Source organism: Silurus meridionalis, chromosome 1, assembly GCF_014805685.1.
Source record: "Silurus meridionalis isolate SWU-2019-XX chromosome 1, ASM1480568v1, whole genome shotgun sequence".
Classification (NCBI taxonomy): Eukaryota; Metazoa; Chordata; class Actinopteri; order Siluriformes; family Siluridae; genus Silurus; species Silurus meridionalis.
The window spans coordinates 23,720,012-23,737,969 of record NC_060884.1 but is presented as its reverse complement, the minus strand read 5'-3'; the positions used below and the strand labels follow the sequence as shown (position 1 = coordinate 23,737,969).

Below are 17,958 nucleotides of genomic sequence, written 5' to 3'. Positions count from 1 at the left end.
CCCAAAACAGTCAAGAATGCATTTTCTTGAGTTTAAGCAGGTAGCTTTGAAATGGTCATTGAACCAGTCATTTATGAGGATGTGTGGTGTAGGCTATTCACAATAGAACATACTCAAGTTTTGGGAGGTTGACTTGTATATTAATTAAATATGTTTATTTCAATTCAACAAAGAACAGGATTTGAACATATCCATGTCAATTCTCTTTTTAGCTAGGCGTTTTCAGTATTAATGAGAAGATTCTTCAGCTGAAAAGTTATTCAACTGGGAAAAACATTCCATACTGTATGAGATAAATTATGATGGATGAATATGTAACCTTTATGGCCTTTTGTGCTTCATTTTGTAAAATATTTCAGATTCTCCAAGGGGTTCAGGAAGTTTAAGGTGTGCTTTTGCTGGAAGACACATAAATATCATCAGTGTCTGGCGAGGTTCCTCACACCGCAAGTAAATGCACGTGCACATACCGTTCATGCCTCTGTCCCACACACGGGCCTTTGTCCATATCAGGACTGCGTGTCTCCCTTAAAGCAACAGCACCGATGTTATAAGAAAGCTGCCTCTTCTGTCCCCCAGCCCTACCCAGCTACCCATTGAAAAAGTGTGACCACAAACCCTAAATATGTGGCAGCATGCCTTTGCTCACCTGTCAGTCTGTGGCTTTACCAGAGCTCTTGTGAATGAGACATAGGGAACATTCCTGTGTGGACACAAATTCCTGACCAGTTTATATCTGTGCTCATATAATTAAAGGTGCAAATTAATACGTTTTAAAAAAAAACATGGTTTGAAATGGGTCACTTGATATAAATATATAAACTAGATATTATGATGTTTTTGACCTTTATGATATAGGAATGGCAGAAGTTTCACTGTATGCAGTGAACATCTCAACCAATCTCTGACAGACCAGATGAATAAGGCACTAACACTAGCTGCTGTTCCCCTAAACACTGTATAGGATACAGTATTATAATTGCATAACACTTTTATGCATATTATACACCAAATATAAATGATATTGTAAACGCATTATATTCGTTCCTTTGATTGTCTACCTCAGATTGTCTACATTTATGTTTATTGCCTACATACCTACATCCTTACATATTATATGACCAAATCTGTGGACACACATAATTCTATTTGCCTTCTACACCAAAAACTTTGCTTGGACAACCAAACTGGCCTAAAAAAACCTTTGCATCTACCTACCTACCTACCCACCTACCTACCTACCTACCTACCTACCTACCTACAGTACCTACCTAACCACCCTACCTCATATTACCTACCATTATGACAATGTCCCTGTTCTCATCAAGGTCCAGAAAGACATGGTTGGAGTAAACAAATAGATTGCCGTTCACCCTCTTAACACCTTTCAAGATTAACGTAAATGCTGACGGACATCAGTTTCAGACCTCACTAATGCTCTTGTGGCTGAACGAGCACTAAAACCCCCGGCCATGCTACAAACTCTAGGTATGATGAAAACTAGTGGCATGATTATTAGTTTGTGTGATGGAGATATGAGTGTATAAGGCACAACAGCTATGTTGTTATCACCTTCATTTGACTGATCCACAGTGGATTAACAAGGTAGGTGTGTCTAATAAAATAGCTAAGAGTTGTATAGTGTATAATACTTGAGAGACACTGTTGCACTTAGTACACTTGTAAATCTTCACCGCTACAGCATTGCTAACTGTGAATAATGCTGATATGATGGCGTTTCCCATGGACATTCTAGGTGAAGATAACCACTGTAATTGTACACCTGGTTTTGTGGTCCTGTGTCTCACGCTGTTTCACCAGTATATGGCAGCATGACTCACAATCTGGCTCGGCTTCACACTTCTAAAATATTAGGCTCAGCTTCACATTACCTAGTTGTAACAGCTCAGACAGGAAGGCTTGTAGAACATTGACATTGCCAATTTTTTCCTGCTTTTTTTAAGATTCACTCTCTGTGGTGCAACAGTTTGACTCAGAGTTGCCACACCATACCACTGGGATGTGTAGTTTTGGAGCAAATTAAATGTATTTCAAGGGTTACATGACGCACGCAACGTTTTTTTTAGATTTTCCAAGAACAAGCTAAAACTTTGCGGAAGGGTTTTTTTTTTTTGCCAGTTTGGTTGTCCATGCAGCGTTTTTGGTGTAGTAGGCAAAAACGGTGTTGACAGAGTTGGTCATACAACAAGTAGGTAGGTAGGTAGGTAGGTAGGTGATAGACAGATAGACAAGGATACAGACAATAGGTTGCAGCCAAATAACAGAGGAAGGGGAATTTTTCAGCAGGAGCAGGAAGAGGAGGAGGGGGCAGATACATTCCATGCACAGACCAAGCAGGAAGTTTTAGAATCTCCATGGCAATCAAAGCAAAACACAGGATTTAATGGAGTATATTTTGCCAAAATATTTCTGGCAGAAATCTTGAACAAAATGTATGAGCAAAGGTCAATGTCTTAAGCCAAGGATCTGCTTGTGTTTTGAATTACTGATGTTCATGTGTAACAAAGTAAATTCAGAAGTTTTTGGTTTTTTTACTTACGTACAGCATTTTTATGACCAGATTCTGTATGAGGCATTAATAGTTCAACTTAACATTTTTCTAAACCATGAATACACTGAGCTCTTTCAATGTGAAAGAAGGCAATTTCTCATTAATGAATGTAAAACCACCTCTGTGGTTTGCTTTTCCCTGGAAAACTACAGGCATTTTCAGTATGCATTTGGTTCATGGCCATTCTGCAGGCTTTTAAATCCAAAAGCCAGAAATGAAGTTCCTCACAACAGATCACACAATATTTGCACAAATTTGAATACAAAAAATTACGTAGTTGTTATATGGGTGTCTAAATATTAGTTATTTAATATAAAAAACAATAGCTGAGTACTTCACTGAAAACTGTCAAAGTGAAAAGGTGACCTTGAAGCATGCTGAGACCACCTTGTTCTTCTCAGTGAGACATTCCTCAAGTAGCTTTGCTTTAGTCTCCCCTTCCTGGGTTGTGTAAAGTCACACTCTTATGCCACAAATAAACTCACCACCCAAGAAACCTGCAAAACATTCAAGGAATGCTACATTGCACCTATTGTCAGAAGTGCAGCAGAAACCATAGGATTTCATGTCAAAATCCAGACACATTCATTGAATGTTACCAAATGGAGTAACAGCTTACACGTAAAGCGCGTTAGGCCACAAACATGAAGTCAAGTCATGTCAAGTTACGTGGTTTTATTATCATTTCAACTATATACATCTAGTTTAGTATACAGTGAGAGAAAACAACAGTCCTACAGAACTATGGTGTACATAAAACAACACAGAACTGCATGGGACGACAATGTAGTCTTATGTAGATTGCATTAAGAACCATATGCTCTTTAAGACTCTCAAAATCATCCATCCAGACACACACCTGAACTAAGCTCCTCTCTTGCCTTGTGAATCAACTGTCTGAATTCTTGCGGTGACTATTTCAAAAATGTCCTGAGTGAAGAGTTCTTGAGAGATTAACACTCCAGAAAGAAGCCAAAAAGGGAGGAAAGGTGAAACCTTTCCAGACAGATTGTCATCATTAATCACTGGAGTGGTTTCAACCATCATAAAAAACACACGAACTAGTGCTCTCATAGTGCTGCCTGAGGGGAGCAGTTACAAGCACTAAAATGTAATACAATAAACCTTAACACTGTGGGCTTACTTGATTACTAACCTCAGTTTTCCCCCTTTTACAATGGAACGTTTGAACAGTTTGTGGTATCAAGATAGGTTAAAGCCCAGATGTTCATCTGCCACTTGATAAAATGTATCATTACAAGTGCAAAATTCTTTGTTTTTAATTATATGTGAGCAATGCTTTGTAAAGAAAAATGATGTAGCAGTCATAGTCAAGAGGTCCTCCACCCTGAATATGTAAAATATGTTTGTTTATGGTGTTCTCTGATCCTAACTGCTAGTTTGTGTTGTATTTAAAGTATTCCTGTAAGGGAACAGTTGGCTGTTGCACTAACATCACAGGAGGACACATTTAAAATGGTGTTTAATGGCTGGAAAACAAAAATCAAGAATAACAAGCATGACAGATAACTGAGTTTTCCTTGTTTTGAAGTGCCAGCATTTTTAATGAAATTGATGAAATGTCTATTTAAATTCCGTATATAATAATAATAATAATAATAATAATAATAATAATAAAGTAATAAAACTATAATAATAGTCATTTTAATGAATGGTTATTTTTGGTCACCTCCCTCATTAATCAATATTAGTCACATGGTTATGGTTGGGGGAAAAAGGCGGCTGGAATTGTGATAATTTTTTTCTAATGGAGGTTGGAGAGCTGTCACAAATTAGTCAGAAAGCTGTGAAATTTGGAGGAGACTTCTAAGAAAGTCTCATGCTGTTATATTTATATTATGTTTAATGTGAATGGCATGACATTTTATTTGTGAATCTGCTGTGAATAATTTGTATAACTGGGGAGCATATGGAATTAGCATTAATCTTAAGTACTGTTATTAATACATTGTATACTTAATATCAATCTGATCCAATGTGTTTCAAATTTGAAAAAAAAAGTTTATTTTCCATATGTGAAAATCCTCACAAGTCAAGCATTTTCTTTGTTTTATGAGTCCCATCAGCAGCACAAAAGCCATCTTTGTGTGAACATTCTTGCTAAAGATGAGCAGCATGTTGACTATAGGGGCATGCAAAGCTGGAGCAGTGGACACATTTGCAATTTGCCCACTAGCACCCAAGCAGGTGGCAGAATTGTGTTCCCGTAGTGGAGCTGCTTTTTTCTCGGCGCAATGAAAGATACCATTCATGCCGATGACGAGATTTAGATAAGAGAAGTTTGTACAGACTTGCACTGGTTAAGAAAAAAACTCAGTGGGTCAGAGCACAACAACTCTTCCTCTGTACTGAGTACAATCCAAGCAAGTAAAACAATACAGAATGACAGAACAAGGCAACACAAGGTTTTTGAAAATATATATATTAAAGTTTTATTCAATTAATGAAATGTTAATGGCATACAAAACAAAATCCCATTCCAGAAGTTCACAACAACATCTAAGTATGGGACAACCAGTTTGAGCAAGGGGTCTACACTTGACCTTGCTAGTTCTAATATTCTTATTATATAACTTATTTGTAATGCAATTCTTTGGCATTATGTTCATGTCACTAGATACTATAAAGGCATAATAATATACAAAATATATTAACATCTTTTCTTTTCCAAACAGCCCTTTCTGTAAACAATCCAAGTAAAGAGTAAAAACATATGACTCCCACTACAAATCATTGGCCAGCAAATCATGTGTGTTGGAGACTAAGGGAGAAAAAGTAGCATTCAGTTACAGTAAAGGACATGGTATAATACTGGTTACCCACATTTCCAGTCTGGAGTGAAAATGGCTTTCCACATAGGACAAATATATGTCAACCCTCATTTTTACCACACAAACTCACTAGAAAAGTCACATCACACACTCACGCACGTAGCCACTTTGATCAAAGAAATGCAAGTTAAGACAGTAACAACTTTAGAATACCATATCAACTACCATTTTAGCTGCATTCCATATATAAAAGGTTTGTTATTATTAGTATTATAACAATCAAAATGATGATATAGGGTCTGTATGTAACCATATTATGATTTAAATGTTCATGGTAGAACCTGCTACCATAGTGCAGAGGAAATAAATAGACCCAGAAAGAGAATAATAGCATGAATGCCGGTCATTTCACACAGGCTAGAGGTCAGGCAGCAGAGAGCCTTTTTTTCAACAAGCAGGAACATTCCGGCATGTGAGACTGTAGTTCCAGCTTGTCAGCGAAGGACAGGGGCATGCTGGTAGATGCTGCTAGAGGCCCAAAATGATAATCTGGCATTTAAAACATCAGCCACCCCTCTGCGCCTCAGACGAGTGACATCTCTTAAGTGTCACGAAAAGAAACAAGTACGTGCCCAGCAGCCTAAGTCCACAAAAGGAGGCTTCTCATTCCACTGCTTTAAACAGGGTGAGAGAAGCCCACTGGCAGCCAATTATAATAAGAACGCCAACTGTAATGTTAATTTAGTCAAAGGGAGTGTCAGAGTTCAGTCAATCGGTATTTACACAACTATTCTGGTAAACGGTGTAACCCAAGGCCTGCTGGTTTACGCTATACTTGGCTTCCCGCAAACCTTATCATTCTTTTTTTGGGACATTTAATGGTCAGAATGACCAAAGTGACTGTGTGTTTTATCCAGGAATGCAGGGTATAGTCTTACACAGAAAGCTATACTAAGATGTTTCAGAAACACTGTCTGTAATGTGTCATGGAAAACTGAACATGACAAAACAGTTGGGTGTTAAAAGCAGACATTCCAAAAAGTCGTCTTGCTAAAAGTGTTTCCTACTCACATACAACACTCTTTAAAAGAAACCTCACACATAACTCAGCAGCAATTATCATAAATAGAAAATACATGGCAAAAAAGCTCACAGGTATTCTGTTTTATATGTTCTTGTGCCATTTCACAGCAGCCTCTTGGAGTTCTGCAGAGTTCTGTACAAGTACCTCGGATTCAGAGGTGAGCCAGGGGACACTTCCCAGCACTGTCTGTTTTATTTTAAGAAAAAAAGGGAGCTCAGCTCTCCTCTCTGCGCTGGGCAGAAATCTGGGGTTTCCCCTCTCTTTCTCTCTCTCCTTTAGTTCCTTTAGTCCGTCACAATGCAGACTGGCTTCTCAAGCACCATTAAAGATGAGAAGATTTTGCTTGGCATTTCTCACTCGTTATTCACAGATTCAGACACTGTTGAGCTGAATGCCTTTTCACGCATACCCGAAGCAGAAGCAGACTGGTTCGAGTTATAGTTCCTTTCCAAGGTCTTTAGATGAGAATCTCCACCATGTCATTCTCGACACTCTTGGCAGCGCTAACAGGAGTTTGGTTTTTTTCTGTAGTAGCATCTGCAAAGATACACAGACGGAGAACATACATCACAGACAGTTCACATAATTCTCAAAGGTGTTTGCAGCCAATGGCCACTTTAAGCAACCCTATGTCTAGTGCTCTACAGGTTACTTCACACTATTTAAAAGGGAAAAGGAACTATTTCTGGAAGCAATATATTATGTAGACCAAATAAGCACAAATTACACATATTCTTCTTTAAATTCTGTCCTGAGTGAAATCTGATTTTTTTTTTCAGGTACATACCAGAGCTGGGTGCAAGTGTGTGTTCTAAGACATTTGTTGAAACGGCATGCTCTGTCTGATCATCGCACTGAGTGCTGCAGTCTCGGCTCTGGACATTAGCAAGTGATGCAGAAGGCATCTTCACGGCTGCCGTCTGGTCATCCGAGAGGCTCTTCCCTGTCAAAGCAGACAGAAAAAGGAAGCCGTTTAATTGCTGGCTCCCACACACAAGTTCTCCTCCACCCTTCCTATATGCACATATGCTTCTCTGCAGACATCCCTATCTATTTTGGCAAGTCTATTCCAAAATGGGGAGTTAAAAATGCATTCCGATTCGATCCTATTTGAGGCGCATCAACAGCAGCCCCTGCGACATTATTTTGGATAAGCACATTCTTTCCAGGCCAACTTTACATAGCTGTGTACTGAAGAGTCTACCAGTTGTCAGGATAAAAGTACACACAGTATTGCTTAGGTGTTTGGAAGCCTGGCTTGCTTAAAACTCAAACTCTCACCTTTGGGCCGTGCAGCACTTGTGGTGGTGATGATGTTGATGGAGGGGACAGATCGGGCTGGACGAAGACCTATGAGTTCAGGCCGAGCCTGCTCTCGTCGTGAGCGCTCCTGCAGAACCTTAATCATGGCATCCTTCTCCAAGAGCTTGGCATACAGGGCTCTGATTCTGTTTACAAGAACACAATTAATTAACTTTCATGTTTATGGACAAAAGATTGCACGTGTTGCATAAACTGGGAATTGATGGAAAAATACCTGTTCTCCATCTCCTGATGTCTGTGGTCAGACGAAGGCAGGACTCCATTGAAGCTGTTGTTTGGAGAATGCCGGGGAGAATGGTTAATAATCGTTGTATCCCTGCAACAAAGATGTAATATACGTTACAATCATGAAGAGAACTAGAAAAGGATTTTCTGTAGAAAAATGTGCACCGTATACTGTTGCTCACCTCTGGGCAGCAGCAGTGGCTGCAGCATCCATGGCAAACTGCCGCATTGTGCTCTCCTCCAGATACTTTTGTTCCCAGCGGGTGATGTCAGCCTCCAAAGCTAGGATGCGCTCCTCTCTCTCCCTTAGCCGCTGCTGCAAAGAGGTGACATTCAGACTGGACGTGGATGTACTGATTGCCTGCTGGCCTTGAGACTGCCACTGAAAATGAATGGGAAAAAAATGGTTAGTATGCAAAAAAAAACTCCCAGCCAGTTTGTCGATTTCCAAAAGACGATTGAGGATTTACCTGCTGTGCTCTAAGGCTCTTTAATTCCTGCTCCAGTCGGGTGCGAAGCTTCATCTCCAAAGCCTCTCTTTTCTCACATGCAGCCTGAAGCTGGGCCAAAGCACTTTGTAGCCTCTCCACCTTCTCCACGTATGCCCTCTTCTTACGCAGCTCTTCCTCCAACTGTCTGTTTCGGGTCTGAGCAGACACCAAAGCCTGCTCTAGAACCTCGCGGCGTCTGCCCCACTCCTCTCCGGAAGCTCTCAAGCTCTGCAACTCATGCTCGAGCTTCTCTCGTTCTTGCTGGTGCTCCTCATCTAAACACACAAAGAAAACGACAGAGATTGAGTGCTGTTTCTATTCCATAACACAGATAGATAGATAGATAGATAGATAGATAGATAGATAGATAGATAGATAGATAGATAGATAGATAGATAGATAGATAGATAGATAGATAGATAGATAGATAGATAGATAGATAGATCAATCGATGATAGATAGATGATAGATAGATGGATCTCAACCTGGAATGAACTGAATCACTGTGGCAGAGACACTAAGCATAGTTGTAAAGAGGGCCACAAAATGAATAGTAACACTTAAGTTCTAGGGTGTGCCTAAAGCATTCCCCAGGCCTCTGCTTCATTCTAATGGATCCTTATGAGACAACATTCCCACAGGAGCCTGGAACAAAAGACAAATGCTTGATTTACACACGCCTGTCCAGTCCTCTGACCCAGCATTCCGGAGATCCGGCAGAATTCCCAGACTACAAACTAAACTACAATTTAGTGCACCAAATTCAGCCACTCCAATTAGTACTTAACATGTCTTAGTGCTGAGAGAACACAACTTCACTTCTACTGGCTTGTTTTTTTGGGGGGCCTGAATGTGTTGCAATTAAAAAAAAAAGGAGCGCATTAGTTATTCAACTCTCCCCATTACTCAAGCCCTGATTATATGACCCGAAATGCTGGACAGGAATGGAATGCAGACTTCCTCTTATCCACTTACTCACACAGGCACGTCTTTATTTCCAGTGGCACTCTGGAATGCCTTTGGTCATGTGGTAAACAAGTAAAAGAAAAAGCTCCTCAAGGTCATAGAAGCATTATCGTACCATTGCTTTTACGGTATGAGGCGCTGAATCGCATCTCATCTTGAGCTAACAGCAGATTCTAAAAGTAGATATTCAAATCTGCCGTGTTGAAATATGTCAACACTTGCACATTAGTATTTATATTAGTAGCCATGGTGCTTTTCAGACAAACACCTAGTACTTAAGGGAAAGTATTTTTCATTATATAACAAACTATGGATCACTTCGAGCAGATTGCTTTCCAGCTCAAGGTCCAAATAAGCATTCTTGCGAAAGGGCTGTAATTCTCAAAGGGTCAAATCAAACAGCTTGGCTTGAGCAGTGGGGGAAGCGACATACCAGAACATACCAGAACCCCTTCAGAGATGCCAGTGCCATCAGCAACTGAATACCTTGCTAAATGTTGCACAATACCTGTTTACTCCATGCCCGTTTCTGCATTCTTTAACACCACTATGCCCAAAAAAGGAAAGAAAGTGAGCCAGGTCTTGCTTAAATCTGGACTGGGTATCTTAAGCTTCCACAGAAGGGTGATCTGGGCCTCCTCAATTGAGCTGAGGGGTTAGGGAAGAATTCCAGAAGCACGGAATAGCCCAAAATACCTGAAAACATTTCTGGAATCCAGACCACATTAACTGATGCTGTAAATAAATGGCTGGCTCTCGGTCGGTGAGCAACCCTGAGTTGGATGAGAGCATGTTCTCCCTTCTGTTTGGCCTCAGCTACCACAGACAAGCCACAACTCAACGTGCCACTATAATTTGTCACAGGAGAGCTGGTCTTTGCAATGCTAATGGGCGCGTAATCTTGGAATGTGATTTGTCAAAACAAAAGCTTTCTCAGGAATTACAGCTATCATAAACATGTGGAGGAGTGTTACTAGAGGAATGCTAAGGTATGTACCAGTAATGACAATAAGCCTAAGCTGCTGTAGCAGCCCAGGGTTAAAAAGCAAAATAAAAGAACTATGAGTACAGCTGAATTTTTTACGTACTTTGTTCAGCCAGTTTAGCAAAGACATGCTGGCTGTGGTCTTGATCTTCCATGGATGCTCTCTGTTTATTCGCCATTTCCAGGCGGTCTAAAAAAAAAAAAAGACAGTAATATTTTTATTTTTGGCAAAAATGAGGTGCGCAAAATGTAAAACGATATTAGCGATCTATGAGAACAAGCACACAAAAACAGAACTTACCCCTAAGGTCTCTGTTGAAGTCATGAAGTCTCTTGATTTCACATTCAAGCTTGTTCCTCATGGTTTTCTCAAGGGTCTCCCTCTTTGCGGATCCCCTCATAAGTGTCTCATATGCCTCGGATATCCTTTGAATCTCCTGCTCCAGCTGGGAGGAGAGGAAAGAAAAGAAGCCATTAGTCAAATATTTTTTTTTTTACATTTGATCACAGGAATTCCTCCATGGCCATGTGAATAAGATTAAAGGAAACTCTTTATGTGCTACACCTAAAGGTAATTGAGCTGAGATCAGTGAGAATAAGAGACAGGGAGGTAAACGCTCAGCTTCGAAGCTCATTGTGTTTTTCCTCACGTGAATCAGTCTCTGGCTCTTTAGGGACTGGGAATTGAATCAACATTCCAGAATGAGCACTTATGGGTCCCAGGTGTTTGCACATTCATCTCTTGTGCATGACATGGCAAGTCAAAGGAAGAGGATGCTTTAAAGAAATGCCATTTATTGTACATGTAATACCAATGAGAACAATCACATGTACAGAACAGAAATGCTGCTTTGCCTGCTTTACACACACAGCAAAAAGACAGAGGCTTCCATGTGGGGTCATAATTTAGGGGTGAAAGTGAAAGAGCCCATTCAGTCTGGGAATCCACAGCTGTGACGTTCAGGCGATCAGCTGCAGACAACCCAGAATCCCCTCTGTACTCACAGGGACATTGGGATGAGCTTGGACATCTGCTCCAACCGGCAGACAAAAGAAACCTCAGAACAGCTTAGAAAAACCCCTCCTTTTTGTTCAATTTATGGTCCATTGATCTAGAGGAGCAAGGTCTGCTCTATAGTATCTGCATGATTATAGATAGCTCACTTTTGTTTCAACATCTAAATGGTAGGCAAGGTAAATTACATGTTCCTCCCTCGAATTACCCTGACATACTCAGATTTTGTACTGGCATTATTGTATTACAGAAAAATTGTGAAAATTCCAGTCATGTATAAAGTCATTAATACTTTGGATAGTACAAAAATAATATATTCACTCTATTATTATTAAGATAGAAGGTGTTTTAAAATATATTAAATATCTGGCATTAAACACATAGCTAAAGAGTCAATCTGTATGGAACACAAAAAGCTGGCTGACATTATCACACTGGCTTCTTTTATTTAACACTCTGTTTGCACAACAATAATGTGGAAAGAATAATTGGAAAAGGAAAGAGAAATAGTTTAGGGTAAAAATATTAGAATATAACCAAGCAATTACCTTTTGTAGTCGTGCTGCTTTTTCACTGTAACTTTCCACTTCTCTCTTCAGCCTCTCGTTTTCTTTAATCAGTTGCTCCATTTGAGGATTGGGAGCAGGGATACTATAGCCGCCTACAATGACCTCCTGGCCAGCAGGGGTCAGTGTTGGCAGGGCATTTTGCCGAGCCACCTGTGTTTGGGCCTGAACGTACCTAGTAGAAACACACAGGCATATTTGATTAATTGGTGAAGAATACATTGTGAAATGTGCAGTGTGCCGGGGCTGAATGCTGGCACATTTACCTGTGATGTGAAGACTGGAAAGCAGGAGGCTCCCTGTAATAAAGTCCGTTCTCCTGAGAATGGCTCAGCATATATCCAGGGGCTTTGACCATAAACGGGTACTCTGGAGGTGGCCCACGATGATCAACCCCATCATGTACAGCACCAGCAGCAACACCACTGGACAGCTGTGGGTAGCTGTGTGAGGAGCTCATAGGCACCTGGTCAGGGGCCCCATTCCTCTCCAACGACAGCTGCATGAGGCGCTCGCTCAGTGACCGAGCGTGCTCCCGTTTCAAATCCCACATGCTCTGGTCCTGTTCAAGTCCTGAATCTGGGCTGAGCATCTCTGGACCAGTCTGAAGGCCAATATGACCCCTCTTAGCAGCCAAGTACTGTGAGTGGGCCTTGGCCTCCTCGTAGGTTGGCAGCTCCTCTGTGTGGAGTTGGTAGAGATGACACGCTGAGCTCTCTGAGTACTGGTAGTCACTCTGGTACTCCTGTCCCTGTGGCTCCTGACGCATAGAGGTCTGAAGGAAGTGCGACTCCTCCTGTGTGAGGCTTTCTAGAGATGATCGTGGGCTCCCCGTGCCTCCGCCACTACTGCTGCTACTTCCACGAAGAGCCTGCTGCTGGATAGCCAGGAGAGCTCGTGTGTCCGTAGGGTTTCCGTAGCGTAGATGCTCTTGTATGAGCCGGTGCAGCACCGTGCCTGACGACTCCTCTGCAGTTCTCATCTCAGTCAATTTGTTGCACAATAGCAAAAATTACACCCGACACGTATTAAGAATTCCCCGTTTTGCCCAGTCAATCTGGAATTGAAAAGGGAAAAAAAACATCTAGTTAGCCCTATGCAATAATAATTGTGTACGGAAAGCCTGCTATTATAAAACAAAAATTCATTTCATACTCCATGGTCTTATTGTGCAAAAAAATGTGTTTTAAAATATCCAGGTGGATGTCAGAAGGTGACTAGTGAGTGAGTAACATTATTCTAAACTAGTCATTGCGTCAGTTGTTTCCTGATGCAGACGTTTGCGAATTCTTTCCCATTGCCTCACCTTTTACTACACATCCCGGATTCATGTGGAGAAAAAAAAAAACTAATAATAATTATAGTAATAACAAGATTTATAACTATCCTCTAAAAGCTGTAGAATACACAAGGGCAGCACTTGACTCAGGTTTAAAAGCCGTTCGTCTTTAACTTCAGAACACTGATCATATTAAAGAGCGTTAAAATAAAAAAAATAAAAAAGAAAATAGTAACAAAAAATGAATTAATAATATTTCGGAAGTATTATACTGCTATAAACCATAGTATTCAAAAGCTGAAATTCCACAATGAAAATGTTAAAAAGTCGTATAGGATCCGTTTTTTTATTCATCAAGATTTACAAACCATAATCAAACAAATAAGATGTTGATCCAGATGTTGCACTACAGCCTCTGCAATCGTTTCATTATAAATGATCAGTGACTACAACACATAAGTAAAGATCGCTGGAAGGATTACACGCGTTGGCTTTTGTGAAGCAACACAAGAATAAAAAACTCTATGTTGGAGTTTCTTTTTTTCCATTAAAAAAACAGAACCAAAAAAAAAATCCTTTGGACTTACCGAACTCACAGTCGCATCAACGCAGAGTTAAATACGGTGTTATATCTCAGTTCTTCTAAAGAGTATAATCCTAACCCAAGAGTAAACCAAGAGCATGTATTTCCATTGCTGTTCCCCCGTCGAGCTCCTCTGGTAGAGTGAAGCACTGGAGAGCTGCGTCTCTGATAAAGCGCGAGGCGCGATTGTTCGCCGCGTCTGGAATGCTAGGAATTCGGAGCTGCGCGCGCGCCCCCACCGCTCCAACACGCGGCCTCGGGAGGGGGGGAGGGGCGGAGCGGAGCGGAGCGCGCGCGCTCGCAGAAAGGGGCCTGTTGCAAAATCTGCACTTACTACCTCCCTATAATAATAATAATAATAATAATAATAATAATAATAATAATAATAATAACAACAACAACAACAACAACAACAACAACAACAACAACAATAATAATAATAATAATCTTATTTGATTTAATTACTTTTGTCCGAATTGTACCACTGGAGTGTGTTTTATTGATTTGAAATCAACATATTTTACATCAAATCTGTTTGCTGACATGTATAAAAAAAAAGTTAATGTGTCGATGTCTGACATAATATACATATATAATAATATAAAGTGTATATAAATTATAAAGTGCTGTTTTCAATTCGATTCACGTCCGTTTTATTCCTATGAAGCTTTTAACGATTAACATTAAGCTTTACAGAAATAAATAGGTTGTAAAATATGGATTTATATGTTCCCGTTCTCTGTCGGTGTCCTGTATGGTAATAACCATTGCTTGTGTTTTATTTGTCCAACATTTTATTGCATTTCAAACATGAGTACAACATATGTAAGGAAGTGTCAGAGTACAACAAAAATGCAGTCATTGGTGTTTAAACAAAATTCACTATTTTGAGGACACTATGGAATATGTTTTTGTGTATAAACAAACGTGTGATGTGTCATAAACCATTCAGTCAACCAGCTTTTCTTTTCTTTGTCATGTTTTCAGCAGAGGAAAATATGTATAAATGAATGCCTGTTAGCCCTTATAAATAGAAATTTGCTAGTCTACACAAGAATTTAGAAATCATTCAGTGCACGTTTCATCTCTTACAGTTTATACTCATTCAGTAAGATTTTTTTCCCTTTTCCCTATTGTAACAAAAAAAGCTAAAATTAATGGGTTCTGCACCAAACACCAGGACTGAAAGTATTGGCCTTTGAATGGTAGCAGGCCTTATGTAGGGTCCTGTGCAGTAAATGTTAAATTTGATTACAAAAATGGGTTTTAAACCTTTATGTATGTTGGTGAATTTTTAAATCCTTCCCCATGCCAGTTGATTGCTGAGTGTGGACAGTTAGGGAGGGGTGCATGTGTGTGTGTGTGTGTGTGTGTGTGTGTGTGTGTGTGTGTGTGTGTTCAAGGCATGCTGCCTGCCAGCTGTCCATAGAGTGAAATAGCCCACCCCCTTAATAAGCTTTCAGAAAGATGTATTGTTATCCCCATGACAGACATTACAGCGAGAGGTCTACCATCTGCTCCTGAACCGTCCAACCCCCATTACACCCTGATACGATTTACACAAACATACATCCACAGCATCACTTACGTACATGCACACGTGTATTATTGAAAATGCTGATAAAAAAGCACATACAGACAAACTATTCATCAGGAAAATACACCACCATTTTTGTGAGCTCTTTCTCACAGTACCGAATGTTATCGAAAGAGCGTTTGTTATGATTGCTGATCTCATCTCAGTTATACAGAACATGCCTGAGGGACAGCAAACTCTACCAACAACTACACAGCACCAGCAGGTTCAAATACTGAATGAAAGCACATGGTTTGTGCTTAGTAAAAATTTCTCAGCTGTTCTTGTGCATTTGGCTTGCTGGATGTGTAGATCCACATGGATCCGTCTTTGGATCTGTTTCCAGTCAGCATGCAAAGCTTGATGGAAACACAGAACAAACACAAAACCTTTTCGGGGAAAAAGTAATCAAATGAAAAATACAAATTGAGAAAAAAGCTGTATGTATATGTTTATAAAGCTGTTGCATAGAAAGAATGATAATAATATAATCAGAGCTAGATCTCTAAACATACTTGTGGTGGATTGTTGAGTGCTAAACAGAGCTTAGCTTGTTATATGAAAGTAGTATAACATACGTCGTAATAGCTTAGTTATTTCTGCAGCACAAAAAATCTTAAATGTTTATAGTCATCCGATGTCTGGAATTAAGGTGTCTCTTTAGTTTAGTGTTGTAGTTAAAAGTCTAACATTGATAATAATTAGGGGAGGGCTGTATCTACCAGATTAGCATTGTGTATGTCTAAATGAACACATTTGCTTCAAAATACTTTGTTTTATATCAATAAGAACTATATTATCGCTCAAATCACTGGTATGAATTACTCTTTAGTATTATTGTCTTTGCTCCTTCCTGATAATTTTGCCATGTGAAACAAATCTATGTGGAACAGGATTCTTTCTGTTGTTAAATACTTTTATACAAAAATATAGGGTAAGTTGGTTGTGACAATTTTTTCCGGTTGTTTATTTTAGATTTTGAAGCTCCAATGCAAAAGTAAGGAAGCCAATTCCAAGCAAATTTTGACTGATTGGCTTATATTAGATTTTAAATGAGAACATATGTCAAACACATTCAGTTCATTTTTTTCTCCAAAAAGTAAACACATTACATTGTACATTTGGAGACAAACACATACCATTCAATTTTACTGTCTTGTGAATTACACTTGAATTACTCCTGTGTCAATGATTAACCATAGGTATGTGTGAATCATAGCACAAGTCTGTGAAATAATCCAATCCTCACAGTTTCTCTAATCTTACCAGCAACTAAAAATCAGCATTGTTTAGACATTCTATTTCTTCAGTACTTGGAGGTTGCCAGATTATAATAAACATACTGTGAACCAGCTGATATTGCTATAATAGAAATATGAACAGTAATACACAAGACTTCGTTTGTCCAGCAAAGATCGGTCAGAGGTGAGAGAAAGATGGACCTGACTGCCTCGACCTTGACTCTCTTTGTCTTCCTCCACAGGGAGGAAATGGCTGCATTCCACACATTAGCATGAGCAAAGGGGGCTGGCATGCCAGCTATTATGGCCAGGAAAAGCGGGGGTAAGAAGGGGTGCTCACATTTTCTACTTAATTAGGCTTTTCTCGACAAACAACACTTCTGCACGCTTGAACGCCTGAGCTGCCACATGTACGCCACACAATAGTAGCAGTTTGCGTGTTTGTATTTGTGTGTGTGTGTGTGTGTGTGTGTGTGTGTGTGTATTTATATAGATAATTAACAAAGATTAAATAACAACATTTGCTTCTTTTTGTATGCATGAAATGATCAGATTTATCAATAATTTTTTTTATCTCACATCAGACAAGAATGTATGTGAAATGGCATATTACAATAACCAAAAGAGAAAACAAATGTAAATATAGATTCATTCATTTTATGTAGTTCGCCCTTATTGTTAAAACATGGATTGCTTGTGGGAATGAGCAATTTGTTCAACAAGACATCCAATTCAGAGGACATTCTAACAAATATTCCAGATGTCAAGTCAGATTCCTTGTGGGTGTAAGCATACCTGGTAATAAAGCTATTTCTGATTCTGATTTCTGATTCTGATAACACAATACTGGAACCAAGTGTGGCTTTTATGGTCCTATTTAAATAATAAACACATTCCTGTAACAAATGAGCCAGGAATAAAACTTAATAATAATCAGTACCAGATTCTGTATAAAAAATGTTTTCAGTTCTCAGTTTTCATGCAATGCACTTGAAGTATTATAAATAAAGTTTGTTTTAAGTGGCACAGCAATTGCAAAAGTGTTTAAGAATAAGAAGTAAACAAATGTTTAACCAATCTAATACATTTAAATACAATGGTAAACATGTTTTGAGTACAGTAAATGTTTTCAAGAGTGTGATGAATGGCAGAAGTAGGGCGTTGTTGACTTTCTTAAATGAACACAGAGCTCTTACTGTTTGCGAGGCTTGTAACAGACAAACAGCAAACAGCAGAATGGTGCGAGGAGTGTGTTAAACA

General features: G+C 39.5%; 1 protein-coding gene across 1 annotated transcript; it reads right to left on the bottom strand.

Moving 5' to 3' along the window:
• Window positions 1–4,999: 4,999 nt before the first annotated feature.
• On the bottom strand, window positions 5,000–14,069 carry amotl2a (angiomotin like 2a). Its single transcript, XM_046854855.1, has 11 exons — window positions 13,886–14,069; window positions 12,286–13,076; window positions 12,002–12,194; window positions 10,740–10,884; window positions 10,542–10,628; window positions 8,467–8,762; window positions 8,179–8,378; window positions 7,986–8,087; window positions 7,730–7,896; window positions 7,236–7,391; window positions 5,000–6,985 (listed from the first exon to the last, which is right to left on the bottom strand). Exons 2-11 carry the CDS (start codon window positions 12,999–13,001, stop codon window positions 6,906–6,908), a joined length of 2,142 nt encoding a protein of 713 aa, XP_046710811.1. The 5' UTR covers window positions 13,002–13,076; window positions 13,886–14,069; the 3' UTR covers window positions 5,000–6,905.
• Between the last annotated feature and the right edge of the window lie 3,889 nt (window positions 14,070–17,958).